We start from the raw sequence: 23,637 nt of genomic DNA on the forward strand, positions 1-23,637 counted from the left end.
TGAACCTGGCAAGCAGACTCCCATTGCACAGCACCAATTAACACTCCACAAACAGATACGCAGAAGGTTTGCTATAAAACCTGAAACCACACCCATTTTGTCTGAAAAGGGGACAAAAGAACGGCAAAAAAAAGGGAGGTCTGAGCTGTCTGGGCCCTCTGCAGTAAATGCTGCCTGCTGTGGAGAGCCACTCAGAAATGTCAGTGCCAATTTTCCAGACCAGTTCTTCGTCTGGCGTTGCAAACAAATGGAGTCATGCCATTAGATACCAGATGCAGTTCTGGGGCCCAGGGTACAGTATGGGAAGCCTCTAAATCTAGGAGAGAAAGAAAACATCCTGCCCTTTGTAAAAAGCCAGGATGAACTGCAGTGACAAATTAACAGGCTACTGTACACTCCATCCTAAAGTGAGGAATAATGGAAGTTATTCATTATTCACTTTATTTACTAATAATGATACAGTATGTATTAATAGCGAGGGGGCACGGTAATTCAACATATGATTCGGTATGAAAATACATCTCAGGATGAGATTATGCTGCATGATCTGATGGTAACAAAAGATAATTTCAGGGTCTCAGAGGCCTCATTTAGAATTAATTTTCAGTCTTGGCCATCAAGCTGTCAACAAACTGGGTGTATTGCAATCTCTGGGCAAAAGAAGCTCAGGACAGGAATGGCAAGGCACTGTTTGAGAAGGGCTGCAAACATTTTAGCAGAACTGTCTGGGAAAGAAGATACACAGCACCTGTCCACTTTGAACTTTGGCTAAGCATTGTTATTTGGTCCTACACTTTTCTGCTTGCCAGATTTCACAAACCAAAGGTTTAAAAACAAAGTGCCTAGCATGTTTTAACGTGGTGAGGAGGAGAACCGATAGGCGTGTCAGGTACTAAAAACGCAAATGCGAATGCAAACTACAGTGTCAATCTGAACTGCCATGCTAGGCCAAGCTTATTTTTATTACATACATTCTGCATTCTAAGTACTAATATGTTCATAATGTAAACATTAAGCATACAGAGTTAAAATTCAAGGCCACAATATTTTGATTGTCCCTTTTTTTTGTGAGTGTGTGTGTGTGTGTGTGTGTCTCTTTGGTTGGCCGAGATCAACTCGTAGTGTATAAATGCATAAGTTATATAATAATTATATAAAAAGGAAAAAAAAATAACATTGACTTGCATACTTAATTCTGACAAACGCACAGCGTTCGCGACTCAATAAAGAAAAATTGGCGCCCACCTAACAAAAATACTTAGATGATTTCTGATTTTGGCAGTCAGGGGTTGTCTCTTGCTTTAACCAATAGAAAACAAACTCCCTTCACAATGATGAGGTTCTAACTGGTAACTTTTAAATATCAAACACAATTCCAGTTTTACGTTTTTCCTTTTTTTTTTTCTTTTTTTCTAAAGAGATGCATATTCCGATTTCTGAATTCTTCAGCTTTTCCCTTTTTGACTTTTTTCCACTACTATAAAAACAAGTCCTTTCTTCCTGTAATACTGGGAATGGTATGATACTGAGCAATATGTTTCACATGTCCTTTAAAGTGTTTCTTCATAGTCCCAACGCTATTAAGTGTTCAGTCTTTTCAGTCTCTACTGGTAAAGAAGTCCCTTTTTTTTCCCATTCTCATCACCTTCATCCTTCTCTTCCTCCTTTCTGCTTCCTCTGCCAGGTGCAGGTCTCTGATCTACAGTCATACACTTGCCATTCAGCACATTCTCATTTCCAATGTTTGGCTCAGGGTTCCTTTAATACTGTCAAGCAATCTGAAAGTCTGGGTTGTCTTCACAGTTTGAGTAGCTGATAACACTCTGATGAATGGAACACATTTGATTTTAACTAGAACAATGCTGTTATATTCCAAATCAGCTTCCATACTAAACCAGTCTCTTTTGTTGATATGCTTCTATTTTTAAAGTACAGGTAAGTTTATTCCTTTTTCTCCCCTTTTCCCCCCTCTTTTGTAATGATTCATATATTGTATGTTAGGTCACTATAGACTTATATTGCTGTTGTATAGTCCCAGTTTTGCACTAGCAAGGTATCAAACTTTACACATAAGCTTATCAACTTTTTAAGACCATTAGCTTTCATAGGTTTTCCTTATCATTTCATGCTTTCACCTACAATAGTCTATTGTTGTTTGGTCCACAGAGTCGATGCCCATATACATTACATTTCAGTATTCTGACACTTCTTGAATATCTCCTCTAAATCTCTACTACGAAGAGTCTTTCTGACATCCATGTTTTTATGTGTTTGTTTTGTTTGTGTGATTTTTTTTTTCTCCCAGCCAAACCTTCACTTGTCTCTTTAGGCACTTTTAATTCATGTACTCCAATAGAGTTCATTGCAATGCATCAGGGACTGTATCCCAGCGAGAAATGTCTTTGTTTGCTTTTCTCTGGTGTTTCTTTTTTTCCCCACTTAGTAGTAGGTGCCAAGATGAGAAGGCATATGAGCAGCTGGCAGCCTGGTATTGGGGTAGATTCCTCCAGTTGGTGAATTCCAGTATGGATTAGGGGCAGCGAAAAAGCTGGACGATGTTACGGGCAAAGCAGGAGGGTGAGGAGCTACAAAGTTCATCTTCTGAGGATGCGCATGGTAGGAGCTCATGTAGGGGAGGTCTGATGGGTATTTGTACATGGATGACTCTGGGGGGTGAGGCTGGAGAGCCTGAGCAATTCCGTGGAAATCAAATTTGTAGGCATAGCGCTTACCATGAACCTTAGTCATAATATTTTTATCATAGTAGTAGCGAAGCGCACGGCTGAGTTTGTCATAGTTCATGTTAGGCTTGCTTTTCCGCTCCCCCCAGCGCCGAGCCACTTCGTCGGGGTCAGTCATCTTGAACTCCCCATTGGTGCCCTCCCAGGTGATGCAGTTGGAGTTGGAGCTGTCTGAGAGGAGCTCCAGCAGGAATTGCCATAGCTGTATCTGACCACTCCCTGTGGAGGGAAATGAAATAAGAATGTGAGGACTAGTGACAACGTTCAGACATCAGTTCTTCCATGCTCTCACATAGGACCCTATTAGGAAATATTGCAATGTCGATTTGTACTTCTTACTCTTAACAAGTTTCCTTTCTCCCATTCCTGTCTCATGAATGAAATCCTAAAGAGCAGAGATAATGGTTAATGTGTCACATTTTCCCTCCTCTGGGTGGCAGAATGCCATTACATGGAGATTTACTAGTTACCTAATGCCTTTCAGTGTAGACAATTGATGGGGAAATAATACAGTGCTCATTTAGGAAACTAATCTCTAAAGTTCAGGACAAACAGCTTTCACTTGCGTAACATTTTGCTTGTTCTCACAGCATTATGTTGCAACTATATGTTCTCTGCTATGGAATAGGCCTGCACAAAATAGAGAAGTTTAGAGAAAGCTGGGCTCGTGCCAAACCATATCATCCATTTGCAGCATTTGGGGAAATGCAGAACGGAATCTTATTAGCTTGCTGTTGCACTGCATACAACCACAGGGCAAAACATTTGCAAGAACAGTGAAAAGGTCCATAATGTGCATTCTAGTCATGGTTCTGTGTCAAGTAAGTTTAAATGATTATTTAAGTTAAGACTTAAAATGTTTTTTTTGTTCTCACTTCACCGCCAATTTACTCTTTAAAATAAAACAGTCAGCTTTCAGTGTTGCAGAACTGTGCTGCACAGAGTTATAGGAACAAAATTTGACCATTTTAGGTGACTGTAAGTAGATTTCAAAGGGCCTTGCCACTGATACTTGTGTTAAAAGCTTAGCATTTCTTAATAAAGCAGCACTGAAATGGTGCAAAACACAGCTGAAGCAGCTTGCAAGGCAATCTCTTTCACAAGCACAATGTCAGCAGAATTTGCCAACCAGCTTATATGTGCTAACTTCTACATACATCTCTGACCAGGAATCAGTTTGGTTTCTTCCTCCCCCAACCCCGACCTCCCCCCCAAATATGTGGGTAGAATAAACAAGCTTTTCTTCAGAAAGTTATAGTAGCAAATTACAGTATCAGACTGGAGTAGCATGTGAAAGCTATTAGCAGTTTATACTTCAGTACAACTGAAACCCATACTCCTTTAAATTATATTTATCCAAGCTGCCCTTAATGAATTTCTTCTGTTCCATTAACATGCATTAAATAAACAAACAAACAAAAAAAATCCATGGTATGAGCAAAGGCATGCAAGTTTTAATACACGAAACATAACAAGAGGATTAGCCTTTGAAAATCAATAAACAGTTCAGCACTGGAGAAAACACAAATTTTTGAATAAGCAATCCAACATATGTTCCAATGTAAACACTTGCCTTCCAAATGTAATATATAGCCCTATGAAAATAAATGGTTGCTGTCAATTTCCTTTTAATGAGTGAGTAATTTCATCAATTTATAAACACACAAAACACGTTAAAGCACAGAGATGATGATGTGTAGGAATTCTATATCCAAACGTTAAAAAAAAGTATCCCAGTTCAGATCATGTTAGTGTCTTCCACAGTCATAAAGTCTGCCAAATGGATGCTTGGCCAAATTGTAAAATCCAGCCTTTCTGAACAAATTAAAGACAGGTATGCCCCTACTCCCTGTTAAGATCTATGTCACCTGGAAACCCGCTGCGCCTTAGGCCACTTGGAAAACCATATTCTTAATACTTATTTGCTTTCCTATGACACACAAAACTGTTTAGAAAGTAAGCTAATCTAGAACTGTGCTCAATGTCACTGGGGATAAAGTGAAGGGAAATGGAAATGTTGGCAATTTCATGCCTTGAAAAGCCATACAATAGTTGTAAGAAGCACAGGCGGTTGAGGAGGCTTGAACCTCCTCAACCCTTGTGGAACAAGGAACACTGTGCTCTGTGGCTGTTAAAGCAAAGGAAATAGGAAGTGGCACCTTCAGTGTCAATCCTTTGTGGCAGATTATGATGTTGATTATGGTGATGTATGGCCACAGTGTGTCCTGTGGACTCAGAGAAGCAACAGTGAAATCTGCACAGTTCACAATCAGTGTTATTAACTCACCAAGAAGGTTCCTTGTCTTTAGCTAAAATGTGCTACAAGCCCCTGTCCTCATTGTCACCTTCTTAAAGTGGGAGACCATTTTTAAAGTGTTTAACCCAATCTTTGCAAACAGATTATACTTGTCTTTTCCTTAAATATTGTTACTGGTTTGGGTTATTCATCACAATATTTCATATTTGTCAAGGTCAGTATGGATTTGTATCGTGGATTAACAGAATCTGGGAAAAATACAATGCAGATCAGTAAGAGATTTACACCTTTCTGGAGGGGTACCTGGAGGCCAGATGAGATATTTGATAGGCTTTAACAAAAAAAAACCATGTGTTTAGGAAGCTAAGTGAATTCCTATTGATATGAGGAGTTTAAATACCTATAATGAGGTATTTGGTTGACTGAATTATCTATCTCCTCTAGCATGATTTGAGTAACTCTACAGAGTAGTTTCCAATGAGTATCATGGGAAATAAGACACCTATATAGATCAATATGTAGACACCTACATTAAGATACTCGAGTTCACATCCTAATCTGTGACCTCAGGCCTACCCTTGTGTAATTTAGAAACAATCCTGCAACACATTGAGTATCACTTCCCACTGAGGTGTACTAAGAAGTGGTAAAATTGGACACACCACCTTGCAGGTATGGCCTTAAAGGTGAAATGTGTACACCAGCAGTGAAGAGAAACCCTCCTAAATCAGAAAAATCCTTTCTCACCTGGATTTGCAAGTCGGCTGCTCGTTGGTCCAAGAATCTGATATGGGTCTACAAAATTATGAAAGAAAAATTTAAAATCATGTAACAGTGATTTAAAATATTTTAGGGATTATTTTTTTAACCTTGTAAGAGCCAGTATGAACCACTTGATGGTACAGCAGTCCAGCAGTGGAGAAAGCAGCTCCTTTCTCTGCATTGCACTATTTACATTTTTTCCCTTAAAACTGGGTGTGCAAGCAAACAACTCCAAGGATAAAGATTTGCCTTTTGTATTGCATTAGTGTGCATGAGTGTATATTCGGACTCACTGCAAATTTGGCCAAGAAGTATTTAGATTTCTACGTGAATGAAGTATACATACATGCAGGAACCCTTTAGTACTATTTACCCTTGCAGCATGCCAGGGCCCACAGGGGCAGATGGGTGATGGGGTGAGAGTCCCCTCCACAAAGGACAGCAGCCTCTCCTCTTGCAAGGCCACATTTGCTGCACGCTGCTAACTCTTCCTATGCCAAATGAGCCTCCAGAAGAGGGCTGAGAGTGCACGGCTGAACCCAGGAAATGCGGCTGGGTTGATTAATCTTTGTCACTGGAGGCCAGTGAAGGATCCCCTATATTAACTTTGTAACTAGGGTTTTCAGAAGAACCTGTGTCTGCCACACAATGCCTGTAGCATCTCAATGTTTTCGTCAAGGGGTTCCCTCCAGAAACAAAAACTTCTTTTGGCCTGAATTGCAATACAACAGGAAAAAGGGAAAGCTATAACAGAAGTACAATTGCCAAAGCAATGGGCTGCAAGCACAGCCCAGAGCCCCTTACTGAACAGCTCTGTCACTGGGCTGCTTAGTCTCCAGACAGCTGCTCTCAAATAGCCGCCAGTTTTACAGCCAAAAAGATAATCAGGTTGCATTCCTTATACATTTAAATAATCTGTGCAGCTCACACACAACCATTAAAAGGTCCTAAGGACTTACATAAATAATCAGTGTATTGAGAGATGCTCATGGTTGGAAGGCCAGATTAGATAAAATGCTATTTGGGTAAAAAGCAGTGTAATAATTCCCAGGCAGCATTCATGTGAGTTAATGAGATGTGGTCATGTGCACAGCCTTTCTTAGCTATAACAAATACCAGAATAATGATTTGAAATCTGTGTGATAAAAACAGGCTCAGCGTCTTCTGAGCTAAGAAAATCCTCCAAAACCTCTTTTATTTCTTACTTCTATCCTGCTGCTTTTAACAAAAGCTATAACTGACTCAAAACCTCTCTAGTGCTTTCAAGCTACCTGTCCAAAACAGTTCAATTCACAATAAGGGATTAGGACCTAACCCATGGATTATCTGCTTTGAAAACACAAAGTGCACCCATTTTGTAAAACCTGTAGTCTACAAATTCATGAACTTCTACTTTCTCCTCAGTTTCACAATAGAGAGAGAACCCTTCTAATTTTACTGTTTAATTTCAGGAGCCCTGTTCAAATATGTAATCAATTTTCATTTCTTTGCTCATGTACATTTTCCAACTGCTATCACTTCAATTACTGTGGAGTAACTGGTCTTTTGACACCATTACCTTCCACCTCTGTACCTAAACTGCACACAGGGACTTTGTTTAAAATTTTTTTCACTTTGCAAGGTCATCAATGCCATTAAACATTATTAAGAGCAATTTTCGTTGGCCACGGGAGCCATCATCTCAAATCCAGCTGTAAAGCCAACTTATACACTTATGGGGATTTAGTGGTCACCAGCTGGAGTTCTCATTAGTGTTCTGAATGAGATGTTGCGGTTTGCTTCTGGTTTGTAAGTTATAGCTGTCCTTTTCACCATGCTCAACAAACTCCATCACCCCCAGGCATAATTCAAACAAAATGACACCCACCTAACTGAGGACGTTGGTCTTCTGTTTTGGGAACTGTTGAAGATGATGGCTGAGTAGCTGAAAATGGAAAAAATCACATAGTTATTTTTCCAGCTTGGAAGTTCGTCACCAACCTGTGACAGATCACAGGCCTGAGATTCCTGCTGCTCCCTATTCCATGATGTCCACAATAGGATTTAGCTTCATAAGACTGTATGGTCATGGACTTGATGAAGCCTGAGTTCAAGGAAGGATGTGGGTGCTCCACTGACTCCACCCAATACGGCCTATACACAGCTAACATGCTTCCAAGCCAAGGCACAGGTAGAAATCCTACAGAGCTGATTGCTCAGGCAGCTTCTATCAGTTCATTTCTGAGTCTATCCAGGATATCACACATATGCATTAGGCTCACAGGCTACACATATGCAGATGCTTTTACCTTTTGACTGAGGACTGGGGTGAGTGTGACTTGTCCAAGCTGATCGTCTGGCTTGCTCATATGGCAAATCTGCAAAGGAAAAATACACTGATTTGTGCAGATATAGCATAAAGTGTTTATCCTCATAAGGGGATTATACTCCTTGTTTACACCTTTACCATCTTCATTGTCTCTAACAAACATTGCCCTCTGCGCTGCTCTTCAGAGGTGCCTATTCTTGTGAGTTGTCTGAACTGCATTGAAATAGGTGGTACAAATACTCTATAAATTCCATCATTTTGAAAGGCTCAGAGCACTCCCTTTGGTCCCTTTCCTCAGCCCAGGATACCAAGAATGACACACATTGCACATCATGGACAATTTATGCTAGAGTCTTGAAGGAAAAGTCTTCCAAGATGTCCAAGATGTACCATTCCCTCCTGATCTCAACATGCAATAGTATTTTCTTTTCAGAATATAGACTTCAGATGATCTAATGTGCCATTCTTTGATAGTCTGTTGTTATCATGCTTTAATTAAACCTTAAAGACAGTTTGAATTGAGTTTAGTTTGCTTTTCTAGCACCTGGTCATAGGCAGAAATACGTGAGACAACAAAGTCTTGGTTTTGTCTGTTGGGCATTCCTCTAGTCCACTGTTTTGTGCTTGTGCTTGCATTAGCTCTCATTGCCATCACACATTTTCTTGTGCTCTCCCCATGCTATTATCCCATCATCCTCTGATGTACCCTCTGGTCTCACTTTTGTCATTCAGAATCCAGCCTTTTGGGGTAACTGATTGCTGCACTTTGCCAATCTCACTCGTTTCTCTTCTACTAATCATTTCAAATTATTAACAATTCCTTTTCCTTTCCTTTCCACACCCCAGTATCTTCACAGATCTTTAGAAATACAATGTGAAAACAGTGAACTTGCTTACATGTTAAACACACACACACACACATATATATATTTATGCATATTACATTTCTTCCAAAAAGTGGATAGCTTTTTTTCCTGCTTCTTGGGACAAATTCCTTAACTTTATATATTTAAATGTTTGTTTATCTCTTCTTTCATTTACTCATTACTTTTATTCAGTCAAATTCTTTAGCATATAGAATTTAAGAAATTAAAATACAAAAGCTTTCTTCATAAAGTATATGTGTAAGTTTAAATGTTTGCTTTACCCTTTGAAATCTTTTTGCAATTGCCTGTCCTTTTCTATGGCTGGCTTTAACCCGTTAGCTAAAATTGCTGCCAAAATCAGAGACTTCTGCAGACTGTCCAGGATCTCAGGAAGGTAGCACTACCCACACAGGTGAACTACACTGGTATGGACTATTATATTCTTAACAGTGTTTGTGCTTTATTTTAGAAATTATGTTCAGAAATGAAACCACTTAGGAAATAAAGAAACAGTCACAAACTGGCTCTGAGCAAAATAGATACATTTCTGCCTGTTTCCAAACAGCAGAAGTACTGAATGGAAATAAAATGTAATGTGAAATTCACAACCAAATTGCCTTTAATTTACTTAGTCTGTTTGGTTTAGGGGGAAAACTGGCACTGCCAGCACCGTTGTCTCCCCACATCCCACACTTCAAAAACTACAGGACTCTGGTCATGTTTCCAGGGGGTTTGCATCCTGTCTGTGTAGGGTGGGGACAGGGCTCAGCTTTGGCTGCTTGTGATGTATCTTGTCCACTTCTGCCTTGCTTGGCCAGTTCTCTACTTCCATGACAGCCTGTTTTTTTCCTTCCAGTTCTTTCATTCCCTGCCCAGAAAGACTACATACACATAGGGATGAAACATCACATAGAAGTTACGTGCTTGTCGTTAGGCTCCACAATTTCGCCTGTCCTGTTACGTCCTGTCCTGTCTCCTCCTCTCTTCTCTTCTCCTCTCCCTATCGTATTTGAGGCTTTCCAAATTACCAGAAAGAGAGGGATGCATGATACTTTGTGCTTGTTTTCAGCAGCACTTGTAGCCTTGAAGTACATTTGGTAGGAATCTACTACTGTGAGAAAACTGTTTCGCCTTTTAACTCAACACATCGTAAGATGTGTTTCTGACTACGCCCTCTCCAGTAAAAGAAAAATCCAGTTATCAGCCTTTCTTGAAATAGCACAAAATTCCACCTTCATTCCTAGTTCAGTATTGTGCCTTGATAAACATGTTGCTATCCCAGATAAGCAGATCTGTTCTTATTCATGAGACATTAGTACAACATGTCCTTATCGTGGGCAGATCTTTGATAGGAATGCTCCTGTTTGATGAGACATGTGGACAAACCCATATTAGGTTTTCCTGTGCTCCTGATGGCTTCATTGTATTACTTTCAGCTTGCTGAAACCTCATGTTCCTTTGTAAAGGTGGCTGAAGAAATACGTCTTTGTCATTGCAGTTTATTACAAGTCCTGCTCATTTCCTGTTTTCTATTGTAGTGCCTTAACAATGGCAATGCTTAATTGCTTTCTCCAGAATTGCACCCCAAGATTTGGCCAATTCCCATTTTTTTATTATTTATTTCCCCCCCCATCAATTTTGACCTTTTTCATGTCATCAAGTGATTGTCCCCAGGCTCTGCTATTGCTCTTACATTAAGGGTGCTTTGTTATGGAAAAGCTTCTTTGCAGTCTGGTTGAAATGTGACCTTTAACTACAACGAAAGCCACAGAATAAGACAACAAAAGGTTTCTTGAGAGAAAGCCAAATTCCTGGGAAAAAAAATTCTTCATTTCTGACTTAAAATTATGACTTTAAACATGTTTGTGAATTTTAAAATTCTAAAAGATAAAATAATATTTTCAAAATCATATGAGAGCTTGTTGTAGGAAATGTTAAGATACAACAGATTACACATAAGAATAGATGCTCTATATTCAAGCTACAGCTCCCACAAGTAATTGTGCAAACAAAGGAAGACGTTATCATAAGGAATTTTGGTTTTTAAGTTCCATTGTAAATATAATTTAGATTGAAATGCTGAAATTAACGGGTTCACCGTGTCTGATATGTGGCTTTTTAAGAAGCATTTACTTCAGAGAAAATCAATATGTAATTTTTCCATTACAAGTGAGGATGAAAGGAATATTGAGAATGTAGAATTTCTCATAGGGTGAAAGAAATCCAGTTTTTGTTCAAGTCCAGAGGAAACATACCCATAAAATAGTATTCTTTCACACCAGACTCATTCTAGCCTTTGTCTGCAATCCTCTCAATAGGCATGGTTATTCCCTGCAGGATATGCAAGTCTTATGTTACGTGTTCGTTTTTGTTGGAAATTCCTGAACAGTTTTGGGCATCCAGTTTTACACTGCATAGCTGGCAGTTGTTTCTACAGCTATGCTTTGTCGTCCTATCCATATTCATATCCACATTCCTCTGTGCCATTCAAAGCTTCTGGGTGCTACTAAAACCTGTGACCATGAGAGCCAAGATCTGCTTTAACGTTTCAAGAAAATGCCTAATTTTTTTCTTTTCTTCTAAACTCTTTCTTCTAACATTAAGACTAAGCAGGCACTGTGTGTCACTCTTTGTTTTGATGATTATATCATGTTTCCTCATGCCCAGATTCTGAGTTGAACAGTTTCGAACTTTTATATCTTTCAACATGATGAAAGATTTTCCATATTCTCAGGAATTGCTTAAAGTGCCTTCTATTCTGCAAATAGCCTCTTGGATATGGGATGATTCACACAGCTTTCTGTAAAAGGCCACACTGCTGATTTTTTAATGGCACAGTCAGATTTCCCACACGAGCCTCTACTGTGATACTTCATTCATTTATTATTTTTTCCCAGTTTGGCCAACAAGTACAGCAGCAGCTTTCATTGTGCCATAAATAAAGAAGCCTACAACAAATTCAATTTTTCATGAGCTAAGAGAGTTATTTTGAAATCAGTCAGATATGCAAACAACTTGTGTTCTATACTGCGTTTATCAACTTGTATTTTCAGGTCTTAACATACTGCCAGTTCATTTCTGTCTCTCAAGTCTTCTGGGCACCTGCACAGGAATAATTTACAGGAATCTCTGGGTTTAAGTGATAATAAAATCACAGTTATCTCTTAAGTTTTATATCAAATCTTTTTGTGTCCTTTTCCCAGTTTTTAAATGACTTATAGATCAGGGTAGAGAATGGTAAAGCACCCATGACTTAAGATGACCATTAGCTAGTCTGGTAACAGGTTATTTGTGGAGTTCTTGAGTTGTTTCTTGTCATATGCTGATTTCACTTTTATTGTAAGGAGTTGTGGGGCACTTCAGTAAATGTCATATGAAAGTCAAATGCCAAATGTAGGCATTGGACCAGTAGTTTCCTTTTTATTCACTATTATAGACAAAATAATCTAGCAAGAGTTTGTTTTCTTAGAAACTGAGCAGGGCAGACCTAATCACACAGTGGCCTGGTAGCTGTTTCCTATTTATCTTTTCAATTATCAATTCTTAAGTCTCTAGACATGCATACATATATTTATGTAAGTGTATATAAAGTAGTTACTTGCATGTACTGTCTTGGATTGTACCCTAGAACACTGATAAAAGAGAGAGTATTTGCTATCCAGCTTCCCCTCTGTTTTTAATGAGAGAATGTATCCTTCCACAAGAGCTCAGTCAATTCAAGTGTATGGCCCTTCAGAACACTGGATGTATGCCTGTGGCTCAGTAAGGGATTTCTTTAAATTTTGATTTTGTATTATTGCTACAACTCCTTTTGATGTCCCACAGTACTTTGCACATATGACTACAAAAGCTAATGTGCAGGTTAGGGTGTTTTCCAGCATCTCCAGTGGTGAAGGGTGATATACACATATATATATATATATATGTATAAAAATTTAGTTTCACAGCAATGCCCTTGTCTTCTTTAATTGTTCCCTTTAGCCTTTCGAAAACCAGCACATCCACAATACTTTTCATGGCATTATAAAATGGCCTCATTTTATAGACAGCTGAAGCACATTGAAAAGTGATTGCATTTGGACAATGCAACAGGTCTAGTGAATAGAGCTGAAGTTTTTTGATTCGCTGGTCTTTTGAGATGTGCAGAAGAAACAGACATAGTAAATTGTTCTATTTAATCATCTCACTCTACACAATACTATATAGCCAAACATACATAGAATAGATATATGTGTGTGGGTATATATGTACATATATATATATACATATATATATATATATACACATATACATATAAATATATATACATATAAATATATATCTATCTGTATATCTATATATATACTAAAAAAATGTGTGTGTCTTCAAAATATAGCCTGACATTTATAAAAAGAGAGTTGAAGGTGAAAAAGAATGAGATACTTCAAGAGATGAAATGAGTAAGATCACAGCATATAAAAGGTGATCATTGTTCATACCTGGCCTGGTTGTAATTCTTTGTGTTGCTTCTGGATAAACTGATGTATTTGGAAAAATAAAAGTGGCACCTCCTAAAGAGAAAGAAGACATAATATCTAAAGATTCATTTTCACAATCCCTAAGGCCACTGGTATTTTCCCTTTTGTCATATGTCTGAATGAAGACTATAAGTAATCAATTTGTATCTTAGAAGTTAATGCTGATAGCTGTTGCACCTGTGTAAATCCATCCAATTACTGCATAAAAGTCTGTGCAAAATCTATATTAAGGGAGGAGACAGTCAAATTCAGCAAATTCCTTCAACCTTCACCACAGTCACCTTCACAAGGGCAAGTGTTTTCCTATCTTTTGAAATAAAACTTTGCCTTCCCTTCCTTAGTCCATGCACTTCCCGAACAGGTTCTTACTTTCAAGGGAGACTCTGAAGGCCTGAGCCAAAACCTATTGGTGCCTGTGGGAATCTTCTCACAGACTTTGGTCAGCTTTGGGTCAGACCCTTATAAATCTAATTCTCTTCACAGAATAAAAATAAATAAATATTGAGCTTGACACAGAAAATGGTATCTCACTTATCTCAGGTTCTGAAACTGCTCCAACTAAACTACATCAGTATACTTCTAATGACCATCTGTAGGACCATTAAAAGGGTCACAAGGGTTTATGTAATTACTGCTGACATCAAGAACAACTTGTTTCTAACTATTTGGGGTCCTTTGAAAATCCCACTCCAAAACTGTCATGTCAGCAGAACCACTAATTTTCCCTAAGCTAGTGATCAGCATATTATTCACACTCCCAATGACAGACATTGAGACAATCTCATTTTGGTGACATTAATTTCAAAATATCATTGTCAGTGCACACACATAGAAAAAGATAACACATAGAACTTCTGAACAACACTTGGATAACTGTATGTGGACACTGCTTAGCAAATTAGAATCTGGAAAGCCAGAGATGAAGGCGGCCAAGTCTATCTGTTTTTAGAAAGGGCATAAGGCTTATTCCAAACCCTATCAAAGCCAGTGGGAAAATTTTGTTGCTTTTGGTGGGGTTTGTAACAAGCCTGTAGCCCACAATAGGACTTTATGGCCAGTGGCAAACACCTGATCTCAGACAGAGATCTTCTAATCTAGCTAACTTTGCTAGAAGCTCACTGCTATTTACAACAGTGGCACTGCAATCCAAGGTGGGTTTTTTGTTTGTTTGGCTTCATTTTTTTCTTTGCTTTTGTGGTTTGTTTGTTCAATTTTTAGGTTTTTTTTTTTGTTTGGTTTGGTTCGTTGGGATTTTTTTTGCCTTATCCTTTGTATTATCTTTTTCATTTTTTATAAAGAATTGTTATTTCTGGTCACTGTAGGTAACTAATACCCTCAGGCATGATCATGCAATATTCCAAATATCTTAAATCAGTATGTATACTGACACTATACATACAATTCCATGTCATCCTCTGTTGCACAACTGTTAGAGCTAGATAAAATATATTCTGAATTATTTCATAAATATTTTAAGTCATGTCCTGTAAGACAGATGTTTTTGAGGCATGTATTGTTCTCCTGCCTACACTCAGTAATTTTCTGGGCTGAATCATTAGAAGGATGAAAAAAAGGTCATTTTACATTCAGATCAGACTTAGTGGAGATGACAACATCAAACGTAGTGGGGTTTCCAGCTCAAGTCCCATATAGTTGACAAATGTGATGAGCTAACTGCCTAAAGAGAGTGTTGTTTTTTTTCTCTATTATACAATATACACTGCATGGCAGGGGAGAGCGTTCTCATTCATTAGAGCTTACAGCACTTTGCCAAGCGCTGAAGCACTTTTGAGCTCCACCAACCTTCTAGGGATGTGTGGAGTAGATCTGACAGTACAACGAGACAGAATAAGAAAAAAAGTCCTCAGAGACACAGGCCCCGAGACTGAAGTTATTCATACGTCAGGGATCCCATTCTCTTGTAGGACACAAGAAATTACCAGCAAGGAAACCGTTTGTGCACTATGTGGCCCCGTGTGATCTCACCTTTTTTCTGTGTGTCTGTGCATAAAACTCACACAGAGAGCAAGGAGAGGATACACTAGTCTCCTTTCTGATTTACCATCTCCATTTTAAGCAAGCAACCCGTAAAAAGGAATCCTGTGCTTTTAGAAGATGACCTATAGCAATGGGAGCAGTGCCAGCATTACCTGTGTTTCTAGCATGCATTAACCGTGGAGAGTTTTGTAAGGCCTTATCAACATCATCTGAAGTCAAATGTGGAAGAGGAGCTACAAAACAAAACAAAAAGCAACACCAAAATGAAAAAAAAAAAATTGTGAATTACCTTTTTTTTTTAAAACCATATTTTCCCCTGACAGGATTGTTTGAATGCAAGTCTACTGACAGTCAGTTTCAGCCTGCAGCTTGGAGGGAAGCATGTGTGGCATAGCTTAAAGTAGGGCATTCGTTTATGCAACATTATGAACGCAAAATATTTCTGACTGATTATTGACAATGTGCGTGTGGAGAAGACTGCACCGCACTGGTGTTGCAATGCTTGCTGGTTTTTTCTTTAAAAATCATGTTCACTTTAACTTCTCAAAACTGAGGCAAACCTGCGAAACTTCCTTAAGCTTTGATGAAAACCCTTAAACCAAGAATTCACTAGTCCCTTCTTTCCCTTTGAAATGCTAGCTATGCACTACTGTTTCTACTATTTCAGGGACTGTTTCCTTTTTTTTTTTCTTTTCCCATGAATTTACAGAACTTTTATTCAATTCAGTGAAATATTCCTGATTCAATTCAGAGCAAACTGCTGTCAGTCCTTACAATCATGCCTGGAATTTGCTTTATGAATCAATGTTTGCACTCTTATTTAGCATTCTCATCATTAAAACAAAAAGAAATGAGTATGTGACCAGAAAAAACATTAGCACTGAGTCCCACGTGATTTTCTTCCTACAGGATGTGGATGAATACACTGGGTTTCAATTTGATTTTTCTCTGAGATGGAAATGTAGAAATATTCCCTAATTAATTTTTTTTTCTCAAAGAACATGAGTGAAAGCCAACTGAAATTATTTGGAATCTTTTAATCAAACTCAAAAGGCTTTGAATCAGACTCCCCACAATGTTCTTAGGAATAGCAACATTCACAGCAAATGTTTGAAAACCCAGCTGAGTGTATCCACACCATTAAATCTACAATTCTACCAACCACCAATTGATTGTAGCCATTACCATAAGGACAGAAAACAAGCTTACTCTCTCTGAGGTAGTGTAGGTGCGACAGGAGGATATCTGCATTATAGCTTGGAGTGAGCCTCTGGAAGTCATCTTTAGTCATTTTGCACAGCTCCTTCCCATCGATGTTCTGGAACAACAAGATGTCCACATCCGGGAGTCCGTACTCCTTCACCGCCCACTCCAGCCATTGGCGTACGTGGTCTGTGCTCCATAACGTAGGATCTGGTGGTATCACAAAGTATAAAATCAGGCAGAGAGGGGAGAGTGCTGATGCGCTGCACCAGTAACATAAATGCAGACCACACCAACCTGAAAACACCTTAATCTGCTTACTGACTGCTGGAGATAAGTGAGGAATTAGTCTGGCCTGTTGATTGCAAAGGAGAATAACTACCTCTGGAAAAAAAAATTAGGGAAGACCTGTAAAGTCTGACTATTCACAATAAACCCTCTGTTGTTGAGCTCCTTCTCCAAATATTTTTTGTTCTTGCTACTTTTATGCACTATTATCCACAGATTAACATAGCATCCTGTCCTCATGCTGATGATGTTCCTTAGGGAAGTCTTTAAGAGAACCCACTAGCAGCACTGAGACTTGTATCTGAGCCATTTTCAAAGCTGTCTGCTGAATTTGTATCTTGATATTCAGGTGAAATTTCCACTCAGGTCAGAAGTACTGTTTCTTGGGCATAGGCTAAGGAAGCCCTCACAAATTTGGCTAGTTATTTCATAAACTACAGTGGATCATGTTAAAATATTCTGCACCTCCTTTCCTAGACTGCTCTGTTGCATTGGTTTACATTGTTATACCTGCATGGGTTTTCACTTAACTTCCTGAAGGACTGCCAAACCATCTGGGGAAAAAACCAAGAACTAGTCCAGACTAACAGAACATAAAGACCAAATACCTTGTGTTTTTGAATGAATCACTGATTTTAACCTAAATTTCTACCTTGCCCTTTTCTATTTTGCTCTTTTATCTCCTTTTCTATTTTTCTTTCATTCTCCCTTTTCCTATTCTTGAGTTACAGCAAGCACCCATCAACGTGAATCATTGAATGGTTTGGGCTGGACTGGACATTAGACATTTATCTAGTTCCAACTCCCTTGGCATGGGCAGGGACACCTTCTGCTACACCAGGTTGCTTAATGCCCCATCCAACCTGGCCTTGAACACTTCCAGGGAGAGGGCATCCACAACTTCCCTGGGCAACCTGTTCCAGTATCTCACCACTCTCATTGTAAAGAATTTCTTCCTAATATCTAGTCTAAATCTACCCTCTTCCAGTGTAAAGCCCTTATCCTACCACCACAAGCCTTTGCAAAAAGTTCCTCCCCAGCTTTCTTGTAGGCCCTCATCAAGTACTGGAAGGTTGCTATAAAGTCTCCCCAGAGCCTTCTCTTCTTCCTAAGCCCATAATGGAAGACAGCTTCTTTTTTTGCAGATAAAAGATTAAAGCCAAGTGGAAACCAACTCCTTGAGAGTTTGTGCCTTCCAAACTAAATGACTCTGATTTTACGATATCCTAAAGACTGAGAATGGAGTACACAGAGGTCAGACTTGGATGACAGTCTAACAGCTTTGCTATGGCTTAACTTCAGTGCTACTTCCTCTCTTCTGACTATTGTTTGGACTGGTCTGAAAGAGGGTGGAACACTTTCCATAGGCTAGAAACTATTCAGTCTTTCATACTCTTGCTACCCTGCAACACTTCACCCATTTAGTCCCTTCCCCTTTCTGATGCTTCTCTCAGTATTTTAAGCCCTTGCAAGTCAGAATATTTAATCTTCTGGAGCCTCAGAGGGCTTCTCTGCTCTTGAAAGTGCACTAAAATCTCCCTTAAGTGAATCCCTCCACGTGGTATGAAATACAAAACAAATTAGAGGGACGCAAGTCTGGTGGCAAACTGAGGGTCTGGATGAGACTGACCACACCTACTGCAGAGAACTCCCAACTACATTCAGTTTGGCTTCAAGTAAACAAACACCAGGAAGTTTACCAAAACATTTTGATTATGTGTATAATTTTTGAATGCTCCTTATTTAGTATAACTAGAAAGCTACACAGCTGAAAATTTTGCTTTTTTCATTCCTAAGCGCTGCCACATAAGCTGCACATTGCCTATGCAGTAGTCAAATAAATCCAACTGATTTTTAGCTATACATTTCTTCTAGGGACCTCAAAATAGCAAGGCTATGACTGTGACCATCTTGTTCCTTGCATGTCACTCAAATCCACCTGAAAAACACACCTCCAGGAATACACTGAGAAAAGATCTTGCTGAGCTAACCATGCTAAGGGTTACTAAAATCTTAAAAAAAATTACAAACATCAGGAAGATAAATATTTAAGAAGAGCATTCAAATGTCATGGATTTCTGTGTGGTCTGCTTCCAGCTAGCAGGACTGTGCATCACTCTTTTGTCTTCAGAACAGAACTGTCAATATCATTGCAGAGGGTACTGCAACATACTTGTCCGCACGTATCTTGACAAATAACTGAAATAATCACAGCTTGCAAAATTGGCCACAGTTAGTACTCTTGCATGCCTTAGCAACTGAAAAACTGTAAGAATATTAAGCAACATAGCAGTAGCAGAAATGTTTCATATAGGCACATCTCTACTGGAGAGGAACTGGTAGAAAAACATTCCCTTCTGTGTGCAGTTTGCAGGTGTAGTGTCTATGCTGTGTATAGCCAGTGGTTTATGAACATCTATATATGTCATGATGATCTAATATTAATTAGCCATTGGCATGCTAATTATTTTACAAACTGAGGCAACAAACTTTCCAGCAGAGGTTTGTCTGGAGGACAAGGCAGAGAGGATTTAATACCTTCCTGTTCAGTTAGCTGCTGGATCCCCAAACCAAGCTTGACAAGACTATTGTGTTTTTAGCATGCTGAAGGCATTTGGTACATGCAAGGATATCATGTGGTACAGTGATCTTTTTTCCCTCCCACACATTCTGCACCCAGCTAGTCCATGGTCTTAGGAAATGGAAGCAGCTCTTCATTTTGACCACTTCAGGGTGAAACACTTCAAAAGGAGTGAGAGAAGTCAGATATGATCTGAGTGCCTATATTCAGGCAGCTCTGCTGCTGAAATAGGGAGAAAAAGTTGAGGCAGAAGCTTCACTATAATATTTCTCAGCTTGTTCTCTTAATAACCATGGGAAAATACTGCTCTTTTCTTCCTGATCACATGTATCACGTTGCCACTTTTTCTCCAAATCTTCTTAAATAATGTTAGCAAACTTAGGGGCAATTTTTTGCTTGAAATTTTTGAAGAGAGGGTCTAACCTGCTGGTACAATGACTCTTCGTTCATTTGTAGTCATATTTGGGGGTGGAACGTGCTTCTCTTCCATGTAGTTTCCATAGTTCATCCCAACATTGTCTGAGCTGCTAACCATTTTCCCTCCTTTTGCCACGCTGCAGTCATCAGGAGAATTCCTAGACAGAGAAGAGAGGTGTGCTTCTATTATTATTCCAATCTCTACTAATATCCTCAAAGAATCACACTGAATGAAACTGAAAAAAGCACTCAATCACTAAGGCTGGGCTGCCACTGGAAAACTCAGTATCTGCCACTCACTGACTTTGCTGATTCCTTCAGCCACCTCAGAAAAAAAAAAAAACTAGCCTCAGTGGACTGTATTTTTATCTTCAAAGGATCACAGGCTCTTATATTGCTTCAAACATATAAACACTAACGATTTCTTTCCAGAGACTGTGATGTAATGGAGGCTTGGTTCATGGGCTTGCTGAGCCTGATGGTTCCAAGTAGCTGCATTTCTCTCTCCAAACACCCCACAGACAACTCAGCAAATACAAAGATGCACTTCATGCAGATTTGCTGAGGGAAAACTATTATTACTTGCAGGAGGCTTGTCCGAAGCCTGGACAGCTTCCCATCTGTACTGTTGTCATTGTTCCATAAGGACCACGCTCAGTTGCACTTTTTCATGCAGTGTAGACACACTTCTATGTATGGCTTACAGAAAAGGAACATTTGCCAAAGCCATGATTCAAAATACCACACACATGACTGGAAAAACTTTTCAGCTCCTGACTAGCACAGTCTCCATGGTACTATAGTCAAGAAATGGAAAACTGCAGAGGATCTGGAACCAGACACCTCTTTAATTTTGGCTTTGCTTTTTGAATAGAGTCTTTAGGTTTAACATCCCACAGGGGGTTCCCTAATGGCATTTTAATTGCATCACAGTTTTCCTTCTGGCAGACACAAGACATATTTGTCCCTTAATTTAATGTCTACAATGTGTTTCATCAGAGAGAAAAATTGTTACAAAAATCAAAATAAAGAACAGAGCCACGGGGAATACCTATAAATGTAAAAAGGCCGTTTGAGAAGGGAAGGAAGGTGTTAGGTTGGATTTTGGTTTCTTTAGTGACACTATATTGCTAACAAGCTTTCTTTTAGTTCTGCCATTTAACCCCTGAAACTGTGCTATGGTCTTACTAAACAAGCAGGAAGTCAGGTTGTGACACTTCATTTGAGTTCCTTACAACTAATTTGCAGTCCAGAGAACCAAGACACCATCCAAGACTCAGTCTCCTGCAAGCACATTTCAGCATCTTTCCCCTGAAGTCTGTTTCACCCAAAGCCTTTTGCTCTCCCCAGCTCAAAATTCCCAGCTCTTGCAAGTGCTGGGCATCAATGTCACTGCAAGCCCAACGCTGGTAGGAATATAGATGTTTTCCCAAGAAGAGTTTTGCTGTTGTTTGAGGACAAAAGAGGAAAACAAATATACAGTTGGATCACTGTCTGCTCAACATATATCAAAAGGATGTGGCAGAAATTTCATCCAGTGCCCAAGTGATTCAGGCCATTGGGTCAGGAATTAATGCAGTTACAATTCTCAGACATGTTCTAAAAAATAACTAGCACTTGGTAAACTGAAAAGGTAGTATACATCTTAAATACTAAAAGTACATTTTAAGTATATCAGCTTTTTCTATGCAGTGTAACTACTAATTTTACTACTCTGTGTTAATTAAAAAAAAAAAACCTGCTGATGCTTTCAATTTAAAAATAAAATATATCACAGAAACCATTCAATGGGTACTGTCACCTTCATTAGGAGAAGGAACAGGGCCTTGAATGTTGCCTGGGAAATGTTGGCTTCACCTATCTTTTTTCAGATATAGAATATCTTGGGTGCCACGTAACACATTACATAAGAAACCTGCCTTCTCTAAATGTCCTACAAAGGCTTTGTCAGCCACAGGACTGAATAATAATCACAAAGTAAGATACAGGCAGCACATGGTCTTGCTTGTCATTAAATGGTGGTGAAATTAGCTTTTGCTCTTAGATCCAGAATACTTGGGCATTATTCTCTCAGTTTTAACTTTTCTATCCCACTGCATAGCTCTAAATATAATTCTGGAATGCCGTTTACTTCTGCCTAAACAGAGCTATGCAAAACAAAGTAACTTTTTCTTTCAGAAGTAAACATGTTGAAAAAGAGCTTTTGTGATGATTGCTTGTGACTAAAATGTTTATCTTAACAAATACAAATGGCATATATGCATAAGTGAGTCTACACACTAAATCACATCTACTTGCAAACATGATCCAACTCCTGCTCTTATATCTGTGCAGTTGCCCATCCTGACTCCCAAGGCCACTTAGGTTACAAAGACAAAAGAAAGAACCATTTCGCCCATTCACTGACTTTTTAGGTTTGTTTTGGGAAGACAGACTGCTAGCAGCATCCTTTGGCCTAACTGGCACAGCTACTTTATTGTGGTTTTCTGTGAAAGGGAGCTTAGGGTACAGCTCTTTTTTGCTGCCATGTGAAATATCACATCACTATTAGCCCACACTACTTCTATGGGCAATCATGTATTAAAACAGTCTTGTAAACACTGAACAGTACATAATGTGCAAGATCCTGTAGTAGCACACAGCTTTTGGCAACCTGACAGGGCTTCTGAGCTGGTTTTTTGATCTGAATATAAACAGATGGGGGTGGGGAAGAAGACCATAAGTAAGTCATAACTTTTCATTAAAATCCAGAAGCAGATGGCCAAGGGTTTTGTCCCATTAGGTTACTGGGTGGACAAGCAAATCAGTATATATTCTAAGATCATGTTTAACTTCAAGCACATAAGCAGCAGCATGGGAGCTGAAAGGTCTACTGAAGTACCTCAAACTGAGCATGTGCTTGTGCATACAACTGAACCAAGTCTTAATTCAAATGGCTGGAATGGATTTCTACGGTATATGAAAACAAAACTGAAAATGCAAGCAGACGGTAGAAAATGGTATTTTTAGTGTCCAGAACAAGAGAGTGATTGTCTGCACAACCTTTTTTTCTTTTTTTTTTTTTTTCTTTAAAACTTTCTGTGAGTCTGCTTTATTTCTGAACCACCAGGGGAGCAGGAGCAGTGGAAAAGCAGCTTTCAGAACGTGTGCCCAGTGTAAAGGGTGCAGCTTTGCAGTGATTCATCCTTAGCTGCAGGTCTGAAATGAAACACAAGATGTTTTTCTTCATAGCTGCATGTTATTTTTACCCTTTGCAAACACACTCTGTTACACCTGGAACTTAAAAATAAATAAATAAATAAATAAAATTATAAATAAATAGGAAAGACTACAGATATGCAACCCCAGAGCACTTTGTTCAGTCCTGAGCTGATTCAGGTCTGATTGCTGATAAATATCTGTTGAGGAAAGTATTTCTCCATAGGTCTTTAAACCTTAGAATCAAGCTGATTTGATAGCTAAATTTAAGCACCCTCTCCTACTGAAAGGGATGGGAGTTTTGCCAGCCATTGACTATGATGAAAACAGATATAAGTTCATAAATAAATGTATGGATAGAAGTTCATAAATAAGTGTATGAAACAAAATTAAGTGTATGAAGCACATTTTTACCTCTGCACTATGCTATTATTTTTCCTGATGTGACATAAAACACCTATGTTGTGTTAAAATGCAAAGCACTGATTAGGAGTCAGCAAA

General features: G+C 38.9%; 1 protein-coding gene across 1 annotated transcript in view; it reads right to left on the reverse strand.

Annotated features, from left to right (window-relative positions):
- Positions 1-620: 620 nt before the first annotated feature.
- The window catches only part of ERG (ETS transcription factor ERG), a 64,846-nt gene continuing 41,829 nt past the window's right edge, over positions 621-23,637 (reverse strand). The window contains exons 3-10 of the mRNA XM_054389192.1: positions 19,945-20,096; positions 16,659-16,862; positions 15,602-15,682; positions 13,413-13,484; positions 8,049-8,117; positions 7,628-7,684; positions 5,746-5,793; positions 621-2,960 (exon numbers count right to left, since the gene is read on the reverse strand). Coding sequence (XP_054245167.1) covers positions 2,440-2,960; positions 5,746-5,793; positions 7,628-7,684; positions 8,049-8,117; positions 13,413-13,484; positions 15,602-15,682; positions 16,659-16,862; positions 19,945-20,096 — 1,204 coding nt within the window. The 3' untranslated portion in view covers positions 621-2,439. The remainder of the gene's footprint in view (positions 2,961-5,745; positions 5,794-7,627; positions 7,685-8,048; positions 8,118-13,412; positions 13,485-15,601; positions 15,683-16,658; positions 16,863-19,944; positions 20,097-23,637) is intronic.

Source organism: Indicator indicator, chromosome 1, assembly GCF_027791375.1.
Source record: "Indicator indicator isolate 239-I01 chromosome 1, UM_Iind_1.1, whole genome shotgun sequence".
NCBI classification, from domain to species: Eukaryota; Metazoa; Chordata; class Aves; order Piciformes; family Indicatoridae; genus Indicator; species Indicator indicator.